The 18,216-nt window shown below is 40.2% G+C and overlaps 2 protein-coding genes across 2 annotated transcripts; one reads left to right on the forward strand and one right to left on the reverse strand.

The window, feature by feature from the left end:
• Positions 1–3,957: 3,957 nt before the first annotated feature.
• Positions 3,958–6,034, forward strand: LOC104936887 (B- and T-lymphocyte attenuator-like). Its single transcript, XM_010752982.3, has 4 exons — positions 3,958–4,082; positions 4,228–4,548; positions 4,634–4,762; positions 5,464–6,034. The coding sequence occupies exons 1-4, from the start codon at positions 4,007–4,009 to the stop codon at positions 5,487–5,489; spliced, it is 552 nt and encodes a 183-aa protein (XP_010751284.3). The 5' UTR covers positions 3,958–4,006; the 3' UTR covers positions 5,490–6,034.
• Positions 6,035–9,408: 3,374 nt separating this feature from the next.
• On the reverse strand, positions 9,409–18,115 carry zgc:113337 (OX-2 membrane glycoprotein). The gene is made up of 7 exons (XM_019261184.2): positions 17,925–18,115; positions 17,331–17,429; positions 16,925–17,245; positions 15,394–15,723; positions 12,391–12,675; positions 11,745–11,846; positions 9,409–10,631 (listed from the first exon to the last, which is right to left on the reverse strand). Exons 2-7 carry the CDS (start codon positions 17,395–17,397, stop codon positions 10,624–10,626), a joined length of 1,113 nt encoding a protein of 370 aa, XP_019116729.1. The 5' UTR covers positions 17,398–17,429; positions 17,925–18,115; the 3' UTR covers positions 9,409–10,623.
• Between the last annotated feature and the right edge of the window lie 101 nt (positions 18,116–18,216).

Below are 18,216 nucleotides of genomic sequence, written 5' to 3' on the forward strand. Positions count from 1 at the left end.
CCTGTCCTGGCTGCCTTACTTCTACATCTGTATCAGCGCAGTTCTTCTGGTCGCCACATTCTCAGTGTTAACCCTCCTGAGATTTTATGGCTGGAGACGTAAGAACGTTAATATTAATTCACAGTCTAAATTAAATTTGGCAACATTTTAAATCTTACCAACTAACAATGGGCCGTTTGTTTTATGTCTCCTTCACAGGAATACTGAGCTTCAACCACAATAAGGGGAAGGTAATGTACTGCAGTGTCTTACTTACAGGAATAGTCAAACATTTTGTTTTCTTGCTGAGAGTTGGAGGAGGATTGATACCACTCTCATGTTTAGACGACAACAGCCATTCAGCCTAGCTTAGCATTTCTGAAGTCCACTAATTCACATTTTATATTTACATCTGTTTAATCCGGACACGTTTTGATTTTAGAAGGGGCTATGTGCCAAATCATGATTGACTGATGTCGCCCTGAGGTTTGCTGGTAACTGTGATCGTTACAGGAAGTTGGCATCCGTTGGCAAGAGTTGGCGTAGCTCACCGCCTTGTAAAACCACAGTGTGTTGTTTTTACACCTTGGTTTTATTACGCACAGGACTATATTACACCCTGTGTTACACCTTCATTTAGATTAAATTAAACACCCACCCCATGGTATTCCTTAACTCCTTGTTGTCTGACAGTCACAGAACTTGTCCCTTGCTCTTCAGACTGGATGCAACTTATTTATTCCTTATTATCTTTACAGACAACAAGAGCCCGAGTCACCCATGGATAGACTGAACTCTCTGGGCTTTTTCTTATACACTCTTTTACACGCCTATTTTTTATCAAACTTTCTCTGTGACGTCATGGCGTAATTTTCCACTCAGGTGGACCCTCAGGGCTGACCCATGTTTTGGGGATTTTCCATTCTTAATGGTGTCTTGTCTCACACCTACTGCTCTTGGTCTATTGAGGCCAAGATGTTTTCTTTTGTTTTATTCTTCACTGGATGACACCATTAGATTCTGTTTTGCAATCATATTATTTTTTTTAAAAACTCTTTATTACCTCTTCTTCCACCATTATGTCACCGATCTTTCCAATTGTATTTTTTAAAAAGTTTAATACATTTCATACTGTTACATGTCATCACACGTTTATATGGTTCATGGTTATGGTTATACGGTTCAAGTTTTCAAAGGATTACATCTCATCTTGATTATATTACACCTCAAACAGGGTTCTACTTCCAGTGATTTACTATGTTTCCAGCTACCAGTGGTTACATTACATCCCCTTAAGTGTTTGAGAGCATGTCCAAGCATTCCAGTCTACATGTTTGTTATATACTCCAAACCATAGCTCTAAGAAGACAGAAAAGAAAAACTGTTTGAAACAATTTGGCACTCAGTCAATTAAACAGTACTCACAAAAAATATCCCCCCTTTGTGACTTGCACCGCAAGGTCACAGCTCACAAAAGGCTGCTGCTGAGATTAGATTATTCTCCATCTGCCGGGACATTAACCACCCCTCCACACATCTTTTCTCTATACGATGCTGCAGGACGTGTTTTTTAACAACATATAGTGACATATAGCAGAATATACCCATAGAGACATCAAAAAATGTGAACAATGATTGTTGTTAAAGGTTGTTAAAGACAGGTGTGTAGGAATGTTTGAAGAAGAAAAAGTACCTGTGTATATGAGGATAAATTAATGAACCTTAGAGGTGCTGCGAGGTGATTTTTTTCCTATCTTTGGATGGAGCCAAGCTGTTTCCAGTTTTTATTCTAACCTAAGCTTACCAGCTACCAGCTTTTATCTTTATATGTAGCTGATAGGCATGAGAGTAGAATTTATCTTAATTTAACTCTAGGCAAGAAAGCAAATGTAAGTTAATTCCAAAAATGTCAACTATTCCTTTAACCCCCAATGTTCAAGAGTAAAAATTTGTCCTGCTGTTTTGTTGTCATAGGAAACTTCGACTCACATGATACCTGACCTCCCCAAGGACAGTAACCATTCCACTCTTTTCCTGCAAAGCCCCTTCCCCCATCTGAAGGACGTTCCCTCGCCTACGACAGTAGGACCATCACAACCTCCCATGATGACCAGCAGAAACCAGCCCGCCGTGACTGTAGGCGAAACTCAAGCGCCAGAACGTGCAGTGTACTCTCTCATCAACCATCGGAAGTCTGGATTACCTGCCGGAGAACAGCCTGCTGCGACTAAACAAAACAAAAGAGCAGAATATGCTGTCATCAATTTTCCCTGAACGTTTCTGACGAGTCATAGACGTGCAGATGGAAACGTGCACGGAAAAGTACGTGGTGGTGTCATGGAACGGATAGAAGTGAAGTGATCGACCACGCTGCAGAAGAGGAAACTGAAGAGGCGTGTGGTCAAACAGATGCACAGTATCTTGAACTAACTGGACTAAACCAGAGGCAGAAATAAAGTCTCACTCCTTGTTATGATTTTGTTGTTATCGTCATTTAATTTCCATGTTTCTTTGACATGAATAAATTCATGTTTTCTTCTGTTTGATTTGGACGCTGAAAGACTGAAGTTTGAATGTATATCTTGTAAAAAGAATAATAAACTCTTAGGCTGATCTGTGAAAACTTGTGAATGTCCTTAATATTTATTTGTGTATTCCTTTTTTTTAGAGAGAGAATAATTTCTTCATCTTTCCCACAGTTGTTTGTGAATGAGGCAGAGACAAACATAACGTAAAAGTCCGCTTCTTGTACTTGCACATGTTCAGTCCCACGTACAGACCTCTGTGTTTTTTTCCACCAGCGGAAACACAGTTACTAGCCCACCTACCACACCACCAGTGTGCTTTAGTTTAAATGCACAGGAAGTTAAGGGGGTGGTGAAAGGGGGGTCGAAAGATTTCTTCCTTCATCATCTGTGGTTGAGCTGAGGCCCGCCTCTGCTCGAACAGTTTACACACGGAGACACTGTTCAGGTAATGATCTCACCATTGTGGTGGTCACACCTTTAGTCACATAACAAAAGAAAGAGGCGTATTAACCATTGACCATAAAGTTATAAAGAATTTGTTCATACCAACTTGTTTTTATTTAAAATAATGATTGAACAACCTTTTTTTAGCTTGTAAAGCTTCAAAACAAATCAATATCACATAAACGCACGTGTCTTATCATTTTATAAAGATAATGAGGACATTCAGGTGACCTCTAGTGTTCATTGCTGACAAATGTAAGCTGTCACTTACATGCCTGTCTATTAATAGTCTATTTGTTTCTTCTGGAAAGCACTCACCAACACAAAATAAAGATCTTGAGTCAATCAGTTGGTTTTTTAAAGTTTTGGTCATTTTATTCCTGCAAGAGGAAAAGTTCTGCAAATGCACAAGACAGTTTGCAGAAAATGCTCATTGTGGGTGCACTTATACACTTCCTAATGAGTATTCCTCATTATTATGATTTATGTATCTAACTGTTGCAGGTGGCTACAATGGAATTTGCTCATCGCTATCAAACCTCACTAACAAGCTCTGCTGGACCGTGTGAACCGAGGTCGAGTTTATACATGCAACAACTAATGCTGCTACAAACAACTTGCATAAATGAGAGGTTTTCTAAGTGCAAGGTACTGAGATCAAACAACTATATATGCTTATAAAAGAACACACAATCATGTAATATACATTTTCCATTGCATGTGTTAGTCACCACTCATTGGAAACCAGGATGTCAACTTCCTGCCGGGATGCTGCGTTCCTCAGGCACTTTAAGACAACTCGAGGGTCTCACTGTTTGAGATGATGATTCTGTACACAATACAAAAGTGACAACCTCACTTTTTCGTTGTACATCTGTGTAAATAAGTGCTTCTAAAAGCACGTACTGAGTTATTTCAAGACAAACTGAAACGCGCAGGGTGTTAGCTTGAGGTCAGGAAGTGGTGAACTTGCCAGAAGTGAAATGAGCCCCTGCAGTAGCTACAGCTTGAGATTATCTGTCTAAGATCTCAGGTGATGAACACGTGAAGCCATAATGGACAGACTGCCGTACACCTATCTGCTGATATTTTGCTGTTTGACATTCGGCTGCAGCTTTGGAAGAGGTCAAGGTAAGCCTGAACACTGTGATATGACTTCTATGAGAGTCTGATGAGTTATTTTGAAAATATTGGAGTCAGAAACTCGATGAAAGAAAACATTAAGCTTAAAATGACACATATTTATGTATATCATTTTTATAATTCTTCATTTTAGACACGTCTCCGTCATGTGATGTTGGGGTCATGGTCCGGAGAGGCACGACAAAGAAAGCTGCCGCACAGCAACGTCTGACAGTCGAGTGTCCTGTCAAACACTGTGGAGAATCAGTAAATGTCACCTGGTGTAAACTGCTCGAAACAAACCAATGGGAACAGATCAATCAAACCGAGAATGTAGAAATAACACAACAAAAGTATGCGGATAAACTGACGTCGTTTTTGACTTTCAAACGGATTTCCATTCATGACGACGGCCTGTACAGATGTAATTTATTAACAGGAGATGTCAGTCACATCATCAACATCACAGTGTCAGGTAGGTAGGTGTTAAAACTCCTTTATTTCTTCAATCCTATACATTTTAATGGCATGAATTAATCTGATCCTTCTTTTTTTTGTAGCTGAGGTACCAAGTGATGCTGGGAAGGAGGACGTGTCCTGGCTGTCCTACTTCTCCATCTGTATCAGTGTAATTCTTCTGGTCATCACAGTGTCAGTGTTAACCGCCCTGAGTTTTTATGGCTGGAAACGTAAGATATATATGATTAAATATATTTAATTTGAGTATTTGTTTTATGTTTTTCTTTCACAGGAATACCGACCTACAGACGTGCAAAGAGACAGATACGATAAATATGAAAGCAACGGGCAACAGCTGATTAGCTTAGCTTGTGGCATGTGGCTTTTTGTTTTGTGTGTGTCAGGTGATTTTTTTTCTTCGCACCATGAGGTTGCCTGGAAACTAGCCGAGAAGTAGTCCAACATCGTCTAAAACTACAACTTTTTGCACTCAGGTCTTTAGCGGCCATCCACCTTGTCTAAATGGTTTACTGAAAGGAAAAGGCAGTATCGTTTTTCCCTAAAAATTTTTGTAAAATGTTTGTAAAAGGGTTACATTTTTTATTTACGGTACGCTTGAAACAAGCGATAGCCGGTAAATATTGTGTTTTCTTGTTTGGCCACATGATAGCACTGTTGTCTTACTGTTACGAAAGTTTACAGTCAGTATGATTTTGATTTATGGTAACTAAGATTAAATAAATTAGTGAACCTTGGAGGTATTGGTAGGTGAGTTTCTCTACGGTAGCCACCAAAATGTTGAACTGCTCCTTGGTCCGTCGGCTTACAGTTCTCAATGTTGGTTTAACCCAAATGTTCAAGAGTCACAATGGTGTCAAACAAGAGTATTTCATTGTCTTATTTCATTTGTCCTGCTGTTTTGTTGTCACAGGACGTGTCTACTCATACGATGCCTGACCTCGCCAAGGAGAGTAATCCATCTTTTCCTGCACTTCCCTTATCTGAAAGACACCAACAGTCCAACTCCTGCAGTAAGACCATCACAACCTTCCCCCAAAGACCAACGGGAAACTGTAACTGTAGATGAAATGTCAGACCATGCAGGGTGTGGAGGTGTCACGGAAAACAGGTAGAAGTTTAAAATGATAAACCATGCTGTAGAAGAGGGGAACGGAAGAGGTTTGTGGTCAAACAGATGCACAGCGCAGTCATTTTAAAGTAACTGGACTAGACCAGAAGCAGAAATAAAGTTATTCTCTCACCGTCAGCTTTGTTCCAGGAAATACTGCTTTTCATTAATTATGTCTTATTATTTTTTAGCTGCTCTGATCATTACGTTTGCATGTCTTTTTTACTTGTTAAACTTTGTTGGCCAATGCTTTGGCAGTTGGAACGTGGATTTGTCATGTGCAGACTCAATAGCTATTGTGCATTTTTCTGTCTGACTTTGATAGAAGAGGTTTGGGAGGCGTCTATGTATTGTAAAAAAATAAAATAAAATTCTTGGCTGATCTGTGAAAACATTTTGATTGCTTTGAAAGACTCTGGACGTGTTAGTGTTGTAGTAGTAGCAGTAGAAAGAGAAAGAAAGAATCATTTGGCTATAATTTTAGCTGCTTCATGAGAACTTAGAAATAAGAGAAAATAATGAGGAATAAGACATAATAAGCTGCTATTTTATTACATACAGACCTCAGTGTTCGTCACTTCCACTGATGGAAACACAGTATCTGGCCCACCAACCACACCGGTGTGGTTTAGTTTGAATGTGCAGCTGATGCCCTGCGTCTGCTCGAACAAATGTGGTTTAGATATTGAGATACTGTTCGGGTAGTGCTCTCGTCATTATGGTGGTCGCACCTTCAACAAGGTAAATAACAAAAGAAAGAAAGAGGAGTATTGAGCATTAACCATAACGTTATAAACACTTTTAAAAAAGAGCAGTAGCACTCTTATCTACTCCCAGGACGCCGCTACATGACTGCCCATCACTTAACGCAACATCTCTCCACACTGACATGTTTATAAGCGTGGCTTTGTGGTCGTATTTCTGGCCTATGTCTACGTAAAATGTGAGATCTGTGTGTGAAACAAGACTTTCCTCTTCTTCTAAAACAAATCAGTATCTACTCGTGACCCCTCGTCACAAGTTATGGCCTTAGATGACTCAAGATAAAGTGATTTTCCCTCTCAGATTGTTCAATTTGAAGGATTTTGAGTGGTGTAAAGACACATTTCATGTGTGTTAAAAAGGTCAGTGCACTATGCACAACATAAATATAGCTATTCCTAGACCGGTCTCCGACAACAATGAAAAACAGCTGGAGAGAGTTTGAATGTATGTTGAAAGTGTTATTACTCTATGTCAAGTCTGGCTGAAAATGGTGAAATTTAGCTGCATTCTTTCATGATTTACTGTTATCAGTGGAGAAATTTTCCATTTTGACAAGCTAATTAGATTACTTACCGAGCCAAGAATCCAGAAATACAACAATATTTTTTCTAATCTGGACTGGTACTTTCTTCTCAGTTGTTATTTTCAGTTTGCGTTGGTCCCATGTCAAATATGTACAATTTACAATATTAAATACTCTAGTAGAGGCTGATATTCTTCCATTTGGAAATCTCATTCATAATCTAAAAGATGAAAGAGTTCACTTTATTTAACCCCTGAGGTCACAAATAGAAGTAAATAAAGTCATATCACATTGACAAACATGCTCCTAATTCAGTTTTGAATTAAAAAAATTACGCTTTAATCCATTTACAGATGCCCACAAAAGGTCCTTTGACAAAAAAAAAAAAAAAAAAGGGAAAATGTCAAGCAACGCTCCTGAATGATCTGCCTGTCACATTTCTTACAGTATTCTCAGTGGAATGCACATTCAGGGGAAGACGGTGAAAAGTTGAAGTGTGGCCCACATGCTTTACGCAAGTCTCGAACACGTGAAATGAGTCGGAGGAACTTTCTCTGTGTGGAAATTTTTCATCTCAACAAACGGTGTCTGGTAGTTACAGCCCACACACAAGTTCAGCTCTTATACCCTCTCTCTCTCTTTCTCTCTGTCACACACACACATACACGTAATTGTTTTTTTCTCTCTGGTGGACAAAGCCCTGGTTTAGACGACACACTCAGAGAGAGAGAGAAAGCGTGGAGGCTTGAGCGAAGGCAGCGTTTGACACAGGCCTGATTCGATTGCGCTTTGAGGTCATTCAGACAATGTGTGGACTCTGCAAGCACCGTGACTTAAAAAAAAAAACATCTGACAAGGTTTAGAGGAGTGCTGAATGCCTGAAGTCCTACTCACAAAAAAAACCTCCTGCAAAATGCAGAATCTGGATCTGGATCTTTTGGGATTAATGAGCAGGACATGCACGTTATTCAAATGTAAAAAACAGTATTTAGAATTTTAAATAACAGTGTGCAGTGAAATTGTAGTTTTAAAGGTATAATAAGTAACATTTATGCATCCAAATGTCTACAAACAACTACAACTACTGTATGTTATATATTTTTTGAATTATTCCAAATATTTCCAACAATGTTTTAATCCAGAGAAATGCACCTTTATTTAAGATAACGGTGCATTTACCGTCTCTAGTTGCTACGGTGTCTGTGGAAACACCAGATGAAACATTAAACAGTGAAGAAGGAAGCTAGCCACTCTGGTTTTTACCTTTTTTTCATAAGGTGTAGTATAATGTATGTAGTATCTATTCTGTGTTACACCTTTAGTCTTCAGTCCAACCTATCACCACGAATCTTTCCCTTTATTTTGAAATGTAGGGCCAGTAGAGCTTGTTTACATGAAAGTATGCCTTGTTGTTGAGTTAAGGGTTAAAAGGTTTCAGTGGCGCATCTTTAGGGAAGAGATGTCACACTTTCTAACACACATACACATGCAGACACCTTGAAACAGCTCTATAGATAAACAGACTTTGACAGATAGAGAAATGTGAGACAGGTGATTTGATTTGAGTGTTTAAAAATGAGGTTCTGCTCCAGATTGTGCTTATCTGTATAAATACAGATGTCTGCAAGGTAAGGATTAATGATGAGGGTGGCCATGTTATTCAAATATCAGAAATCTTATCTCCACTAATATTATATTTTCTATAACAAATTATTTTTAGCACCTTTCTGTCACATTCTTTAACCAAACTGTCAGTGTAATGATGTTATTGTTTGAAGTAATCATATATTGTATATATACGGTATAAATGTGTATGTAAGTGCGTGAGTTGAATACACAAACATATGCTGTATGTCTAACAGAGCTAATAAACACTGTGTGTTATCCCGGAGCTTACGAACACAGAACCAGAACAGAACAACGGGCATGCGCTGTGGGCTCACTGTGTGAATGTGTATATGCACAACATGTGTGTGTTTTTTCACCATAAGCCGCCTTGGCTTGGGATGAAAAAGGACCCCAAAAAAACAGAAGAGCATCTGGAGGCCAGGTTTGGCACACTGGGAAGGAATTTCATGTTTTTTTGTTTTTTTTTCTGAGAGGTACAAAGCTGAGCTGGAAAAAAAAGAGTGGCGTAGAAAGATTCAAAACTGAAAGATTCAGAAACTTTTTTAATCTTTTTATTTATCTGTTTGTTGCATTTATTACATCAACTTTACGTGAATCTTTTCATATTTTCTTCTTTTACTTCAGTTGCTCTGTTCAGGGCTGGATACGATGCTACGTTTCCATTTATTTAATAAAAAAATGTTCTGTAATTACATTTCAGAGTTACTCCAAAATAAGCTCAGAGTTCATAATCAGTGTTGTATGCGTGCTGAAACTATGCAGACAGACGACTGCTGCTTAAACTCTTATTAATGGTGAGACAGTTTGATAAACTGCAGGTCGTTCTGTTGAATACTGACAGATCCAAATCATACGCTTTGATATATAAGATTATGTCAGCATAAAGCTCTCATTTTTAAATGCCTCTGTGTACATGCAAAAAGCCTCATAACATATTTTGATCTCATTTAACCATTGTCGACCCAACAGAGCCCAACCTGTAGACATCTTCAGACACATGAACTCGCCTGACACGACGACGTAGACAGGCAACAAGACACGCATTCCTTTCGGGGGGCACCAAAAAGGTTTCAGCGTTGCTCACTTAGGGAATTGATTCAAGCTATCTGACCTCTGACAAATATGCACACACACACACACTCTCACAACATGGTCAAACAGACTTTGAAACGTGTAGAAAAGTTTGCAATAGATATTACATAAACAAAACATAAGTAAGCAGCCCCTCTTAGCTGAACTAAAGAAGAATATCCCTGACCCCACCCAGCTTTAGAAACACACAGAGGTGACGGAGGCCTTCGACTGAGGTACAAAGAAGTAATACCTTAATGGTGAGCTGTTATTTAAAGGATAAGGCTGGTGATATTCTATATTTATTCTACGTATATCCCACGTAAACAGCGAGGCATAACAACATAACATAAAGAAGAACAGCTGGGCACTGTAGGTTTTAGCAAATGTTACTCAAACGGGAGTAAATAGTGAATTTGATGGGGACTATATCAGCTGTGGATTTATACATATTTGGTGGCCTTGCGAGGAAGCAGGACAGTGTATATGGGATCGACTTTAAATAAACCACAGTGCCTTTAACGTAAAGCACTGATGTGCCGCAGAGGGTTACGTTCTGGCTACACAGGCAGTAGTTACATCACCAGACGTATCCTTTAAGTATTTCAAAGACATGCAATATGCTGCAACAGCACAATCGCTATACTTTAATTTTGCCATACAGTGACTCTGCTGTGTGAACGTGTGGCCATCCACTCAATTAATTACATAGCCAGAGAGAAAAAACAGAGATCCTTCATCATTTCCTCTCCGACTTCACGTGACGACAGCCTGGAGATTATATAAGACTCAGGTGCAGAGGCAGAAGGAGAAGAAGAAGAGTAAAGATGAATGTCGTTGAACAGTCCGCGCTCATACGCAGAATTGTATTTGCCGTCCTATAGAGGCGTGTCACTTTGTACCGAGACGACGATGATGGTGCAGGGAAACAATTCTGCCTCTCCTCTTTTCAGCTCCTGGTCCCATCTGAAAGATTAATCAGCTGGAGAGGGCAGGAGAAGGTAATGACACAAGATGGAAGAACGCATTATAACATGTTTACATAGTTCAGTGTTTTCCCATAATTACATTTTCCTTCGAAGGAAAATCGAAGTTTAAAATCTGACTTGTGTCAGCGTGACAAATCTAGCGATGATTACCAGGGAAACTACTGCTTGTAAAGAAACACGTGTAGAGACGTCACAGCTGCACATTCAATATAAAAAAAACTGTATACTGTGACTGTTACATTGTCTGAGCTTGTACAATACATATAATTTCATATACATTATCTGGAGTAATGAGGTCTGGATCTGAGGTCTGAGTCCAACTGCAGACATCACATACAAGAACTTTAGATCTGTAACTTTAGATCTTTGCCACTAAACAAAGAAAGACTTCCAACAAAATATAATAAGCCAGATAAACTTTTTTTTCAGTGTGTTCAACAAGTCTAACTACAAACCATGTGCACCAGACCTCATCTCTCCAGATCCTGGCTGAGGCACCAGTTTGAGCTCTGCTTCAGCAACAAGTTATTTCCTCTTTGTGCACAATAAACATCAGACTGTTAGGACAGCTACACAGATCCATGGCTGTTTTTCTTTCATGCACAGACATAAAACATTGATTACATGTGTGAATAAAGTGCAGCTGGAGTGCAGGAAACTGGAATCTCACGTTCAAATGACACATCATCCTGCTAATAATCTACCAACGCCCTAAAGTGTTCAGTATTGAATAAATCAAGACGGTATAAACAATCATATGAATACAGATTGGGAAAGAAATGATTAAAGCTGAACCTCATTATCGTGGAATGTTAAAGAGCTCTGCCTCTTCATGCTCAGCTGCTTTGTATATCAGATGGCAAACACGTGCTTTAAAATCTCCAGTTAAAGTGGTTAAGGTGTAATTTATTCTCCTCCTCCTGGTCTATGAATGTAGGTGAGCGAGGTGTGGGCGGAGGCCAACAATAAAGACTCTGTAACTGCTGTTTCACTTCCAGAATTTGGCTGCATCTAAATGTCCCAAAGACGTCAGGTGGACAGGAGTGTGACACTTTGTTTCCCCTTCATTCTTACACAGAAACTTTGACTGTGTAACTCACACTCACCTTCTTTGCGCAGGAAACACTTCCAAAGGCAGAAGCAGAGGGACATGACCAACAAGGATGCCACTGTAGTGACTGAGATCAGGATGGTGAGAGCCGTCCCAACTGCAAAGAGAAAGATCGACACATTAAAAAAATAATAAATACAAACCACAGTGTGTTCATCTTGACCTTGCAGGATTCAGATTTAAATGTCAGCAGCTAAATGTGAGTTGGCACTTGTGTCTGTGTCCTGCACACTCTGTGCTAGTCTGGTCACTGCTTCCCTTTTATAGACCATCGCTGATTGGATTGGAGATTTGCTTCACAATGATTTCTCTGATATGTGCACTCCTGACCCATGAAACCCAACAACATCAGGTAATCAGCATACTAAAGCCATCACACACATGACACATATGAGCACATTTACCTCCCGCCCATCATTAGCTGCAAAATGTTTTAATTAAACACAGTATATTTCAGAAATTCTTCATCAAGAGTAGTAGAAGAACTTCTGTAACTTTTGCTGTTATAGTCCGAAAGCAAAAGTCCAAAAAAATATCTACAAACTGTCCTTAAAGCTCCCGCTATGTTTAATTTAACAGAGCAACACTTTGATATAACGGAGATCTTCATCACAAAGTATGCTAAATAAACACCAACTCACTTTTAGTGTTCATGGATACACCGATCGGTGACTCAAGCCCCTTGTGGTGCACCAAGCATTTGACGGACACGTCTTTCAGCAACCCTGATTGGACAGTCAATGTACTGATGACCAGGGTGGTCCCGTCACCCTGCGGGATATGTGTCGTCACGGGGGGCCCCATGGTCCGGTTATCCCTCTCCACGTTCCACACGATCTCCGCCGGCGGGCGCGACACTGAGGTGCAGTTGGCTTCGATCACACCTGGAGAGGTAGTCTTGTAGCTCACCTGAGGTTTGGGCAGCACTGAGAGAAATAAAAAGAGTATTACAACACACTGGAATATGATAACTGACATATAGATGTTCATATTTGGCACATATTCACTGAAATGCATTTAACTCGCTCTTTGTCAAATGTGCAAGCCAGAAATGTCTGGAAATGTTATCGCAGGATGATTAAACACTTAAGTGAAATACAGTATGGATAATACGCTGTGAGACGACTAGAATATTATTTTAATAAAAACACTGGCCAACATTCAGATCGTAGTCTAGTTTGTATTTGTTTGACTTCTTCTCTTCATCTCTGGGTAAATTGCTGAGATGATACCTGGAAAAAAAACCTTGAAGCCCTCGGATCAGATAAAGCATGTGAATTCCTGCACACTTAAGATCCATAAGTAAATCTCTGGCTGTTTTAAATTCTCTGTTCTCGGGGCTGAGTGAGGAATGTGATACACTGGAACCGAGAACATTTTTGTTGGCAAGAACACGTTTAGCCACAGATATTTGGCCCTCATAGTTTGAGCATCTTTGCAGAGTTCTAGATGGTGAACTTCACCCACTATCGGTCTGGATCAGATTTCAGGGTGGGTAAAACCACAACAGGGAAAAATTCTTTTAACAATTCAAACCATAAATCCCTGTGAGAAATTTGGAGTCTTATTTCAATGTGATACTAGGAGTTTTTAACTGGTTATGAAACTCTCAATGTCACACTGATACCTCTGTATGACCTGTACAAACAAACAAGACCATCAGCGTGAAGATTGGCTTTTTCTCTATAGTTATTCTAAATATCTGCCACCGGCTCGGATTCGGTTTGATTCCACATGAAACAAACCAGGCGGTGCAAACACTACACGCTTTGTCCACAGTAGCTGCTTTAAGATTAAATTCCACAGTTTTTCCACACCTGTTTCTATATCAGATTTGCAATACTCTACACTACTATGATGTAATATAAATGTCATACATTTCTAAAAGTGAAGGTTTTTATTCTGGAAAGTCATTTTATGAATATCACGGTGCAGTTAATGTTAACTTTAAATAATAATAAGCAAGAATGTGTACTGTAATACTGTTATTATTTAATTTATACTACTACTTTGCAAGTACTTAAATATGATTTTGGAGTATTTTAGTTTTATGTTATAGGTATTTGTACATTTATTTGACAGCTTTACTTAAAAGTTACTTTACATGATGACCTCATAAAATATAATGCATTTTATGGCAGTAAAGTACAGAGAAAAGTTAAAACATATGATATATATAAAAATTATTTTATTTCATATTTACTCTCGGCAAACTACAATCTATTCTATAAATAAATCATTAAAACTAATACTACTACTTACTAAAACTAAGTAAAATATTATACTGGATAACAATATAACTAGTACTAGTACTTTTACTTTGATACTTTAGGTATATTGTCTTGTTTATAATGAATGAATAAAAGACTTGGAGTGGAGTATTTTTACATGTTTACTAATTCTTTTGACCACTGGGGGCAGCAAAAACAAGCTGTGAACATCGACGTCACCACCTCTTTACCACTGACTGACTGATGTCTGAACAGTTACTGTACAGAGCAACATTGTCACCATTGAGAGTCATGTTCACGTCCACCTGATGAATATTAGCTCTCATATTTACTGTCTTCTAACTCTGTTTTTGGTCTCCACCAACGTCTTTCTGCTGTTTAGTAAGGAGAAGGGTGGGTATAGTCGGCTTTTATAGCTTTTCAGTGACGACCACTGGCTGCTGTGGCAGAAAATAACTCTATGAGAGCAATGTGAGTGAAATAGTTGCTACACAATGAGCTGAAACTTGCTATAGCGCTCCATAATGCTGAAGGGAGCTGCTGATAAAGGTGATGATTTTTCTGTCTTCATCATCGTGAATGACCTCATTTTCATTTGGGGCTGTCTCTAAAACATTTTATTCCATTTGAAGACTTTTTTTGTGAGGTCATGCTATCCGAGTGGGAGTAAAGGAGGGGGCATCACATCATCCAGTGTAGGATGGGCCGGGGGAGGACCGCTGACAGCAATAAACAGTAAGAAAAAAAAACCCATTAATGCTAATTGTGCCTCACTACTAGAAACACCTACTGTACTGTACAGTTCGATTTCAAACAAAAGCTGTTTGTTGAGATAACTGCGAGAAAAAGGGGACGGGAGGAAAGCAAGTGAGCAAAAGCAGAGAGAGACAAAGCACAGAGGGGATCACTGTCTGCTGCAAACACTGACACAGTCATGCATCAGGACCTCGCTCCCTGCCTCCATCATTCTTCCGAATGCTCCATTCTTTACATGGAGACACACTGCTCTGTGTCTGCGTTAAATCAAAGCCGACATCTTAGCCTTTCGCTGTATTGCAAAAACATTCAGCAGCTACAATCGGGAAGAAAAGATAAACATTCCTGTCTAAATCCCAGAGGTACCTGTGTCTTTCCTAAATGTCCTCCCGGCTCCTACATCTTCTGTAGGACTCACTCACAGCTACAGCCATGCTGAAATGTACATTTTCTTCTTCAGGAAACTAATATTAGGCAAACTGAAATGAAGTCAATGCCGAAGAGCCAAAACCTGCAGTATATAAAACTGTATATAACCTCCTCTTCCCGGGTGGAGCTCAAGTTCTCCTCCCTCACTCGGTTTCTGTGTGGGTCGTACTAAAATGCAAAATAAAACAATCAGTAATGTTAGCTGGTCGGGGGGAAAAAGGTGTTTACCATAGGTGGCGAGGCAAACTGTGGAGCTCTTCTGCCCTTCAGGATGTGTGGTGTACAGACAGGTGTAGCAGCCCTCGTCCTCGATAGCGACAGGCTGGATGGTGAGCTGACTGTTGGAGAGGGAGGGACTTAACCAGACTCTCCCCTGGTACGGTGGCTCTATCATGGGGTCGCTCCGTTTCGCATAGGAAGCCACGTCTGTGGAGACTCCCTGCGCGGAGGTGTGTTTCCACGAGATCTGCTGCACCTTTTCAGGCAAGCCGTAAAAACACGAGAGGGAGGCCTTCTTGCCACTCACCGCTGTCTTATTGCTCTCGACGGTGACTTGCGCTGGGAGTGAAAAGAGGCCACGATCCAGTGAAAGAATGATGGATGAGGAGAATAAGGATAAGGAAAGAAACACAGAGACGGTGAGAGGGTGAAAAACAGGACAATCTCAATCTCAAACAGAAACGAGTCACTGGAATCTGCAACAGCTGTTTCTGGTTAGGAAAATAAGCCCTCCTTCTCTCACTGCTCCACAGCTCTTTATTAACATGCTTGGCTGAGCCATAGACAGACTTATAAACTTGTGTTCAGAAGGTAGGGATGCCTGTATTCACATACTTTCAGTAAATCCCCACGGTAGGTCGATATTCAGGTTGTAGGGAGGGAGGAGTAGCTGACTGTGGAGTCTATTGGAGAACCGATTTTGTTTAATCGTGACGGGTGGGTGCAAAGAGCAGAGCATCCAGAATCAATTATTCCACATTCGCCGCTTTTTGTTCAAAGTGTAATTATAAGCAGAAGGGTGGGGAAAACTATTCAAATATCCTCAGAGAAATGTCTGCAAATGAACCACTGCTGGAAGCACATTATAATCCAATATTACCACTAATGCAATAGATTCAGCTCATTTGAAAGGGAGACAGTTCGCTTCTGTCTGTACGTAACGCAACAAAAAGACTGTTTATGTGGTGTGGCTACAAGGTTAGCAGCGTGAACAGTCCCGAGCTGGAACAGTGTTTCTTCCCATTCTGCTGATATCGTGCGATATTAAGCGGTATTAAGCTCAAACAGCGGTGGAAGCTTCCCTCATCTGGTTCACGACCTTCATAACCGTGTCAAGATAACAGAGTCACTTCCTGGATAAAGAAACTCATTTTTCATCTAAATCTCTCCCGTCAGGGTTGTTATCTTTGCTGTATTTGCGCTGTAGAGCTTTAATTCCAGCTCACTCACAGGTCGCCATGTTATTACAGTACATTGTTGTGATGACACCTGTAGCACTGGAGATCCAAGAACTACATCGCTCTTGATTGGCACCAACTAAATCCCTTATATACAGATCTATGGAATCCCTTGTGCTTAATGCATTAAAAATCAAATCAGAAAGTTGCAGAGAAAGATTGTTTTGGCCTTTGTTAGAGTCAACAGTAGAAAGATGGCTTTTAAAACCGTTTCTGAACATGGCACTGCACAAAACTGAACTACACCCATCAGAGTGATGCTATAGACTCTCAAAGCTGCTGCCCTTAAAGGTCTTACTCACCGGTAACAGTGAGGCAGGTCTGTCCCTGCTTTGAAGCGGACTGATGCATGTCAAAGATGCAGGTGTAGCAGCCTTCGTCACGGAAGCTCACCCTGCGGATGATGATAGCCGAGGTGTCTTTTGGGGAGGATGCGAGCTCAACATGCTGCTGTCCACTCACACTGTCTCTTTGGCCGGGCTGGTAGGTCAGAAGTGTCTGGTTCTGGACATCAATCCATCGCACCTGCCTCAGAGACTCACCTCGATCCCTCGAAACAGTGCAAGTCAGAGTGAAGGGCTTGTCCACTGGAGCTTCCAGACGCTCTGGTGCCGTTACCTTGCCTGAAACATGCAACCAGTATGAAAAATTTGGTGTGACCTGAGTTCTCTATTTGAGTTTTATCCTTCTTTAGCATGGCATACTCACCCTGCAGTCTTCCCACCATCAGTAACAGCAAACACACCTGCAGACCTTTCCTCATCATCTTCTTCATTGCTCATTTAACAGGGAGGAGGAAGAGCGCTACTGAGATGTGGAAAAAGTTCACGTTATCATAGTCAGCCCAACACGAACTAGAACTCCCCTCTAATTTATACAACTGGTGATCCAGAATTTTTATGTGCTAACGTAATTTATATTCCCGGAGCCAATTTAGCTCATGTGGTCATTAGATGGTGTCCAGCAAATCTGAACTATTCAGTGGGATGCATCGCAAATATTGTGTAACAGCCAGAAAACAGAGAACAAAGAACAAAAATAAGTTGACAGAGCTGAACAGATTTTTTTTCTGGCACACCACTGGTTGAATTAAAGACTAAGACAAAAACATGCACTGGACTTAATAAATAAATACAAACTTATTTTTCATGAGTTACACAACAACAATTCTATAACAGCTGCACATCTAAATAATAATAAAAAAGAAATCTGTAGTTGATCAAAATAGTTGAGGAGCACTGTCACATTTTTTGTATTCCTTGTGTCATATAAATCATACTCCCATAAGACTGAGACACTCACCTCTAACTTGTCCCAATGCAAAAGGTGTAAAAGCCAACAGCTGGAGATGCAGCTCTACCTCTGCAGCATCCTGCCCGTCCTTACGACCCAGCAGTCTTTTGAAGCATCACTCCACAACGACCGACAAATTGTTTTTTACTCATCCGAGTGTTTTCTGTTCTCCGCACCACCACCAGCACAATGAACACCAGCCGTCGGTATCGCTTCAATTTGCTGTGGATGAGTTATTTCTTGACTTCAGGTTTTCAAACACCGCGCCCTCTAGTGTCACTGAGTGCACATTGCTTTCTAG

The sequence above is a fragment of the Larimichthys crocea genome, chromosome XVIII (assembly GCF_000972845.2).
Source record: "Larimichthys crocea isolate SSNF chromosome XVIII, L_crocea_2.0, whole genome shotgun sequence".
Lineage (NCBI taxonomy): Eukaryota > Metazoa > Chordata > Actinopteri > Sciaenidae > Larimichthys > Larimichthys crocea.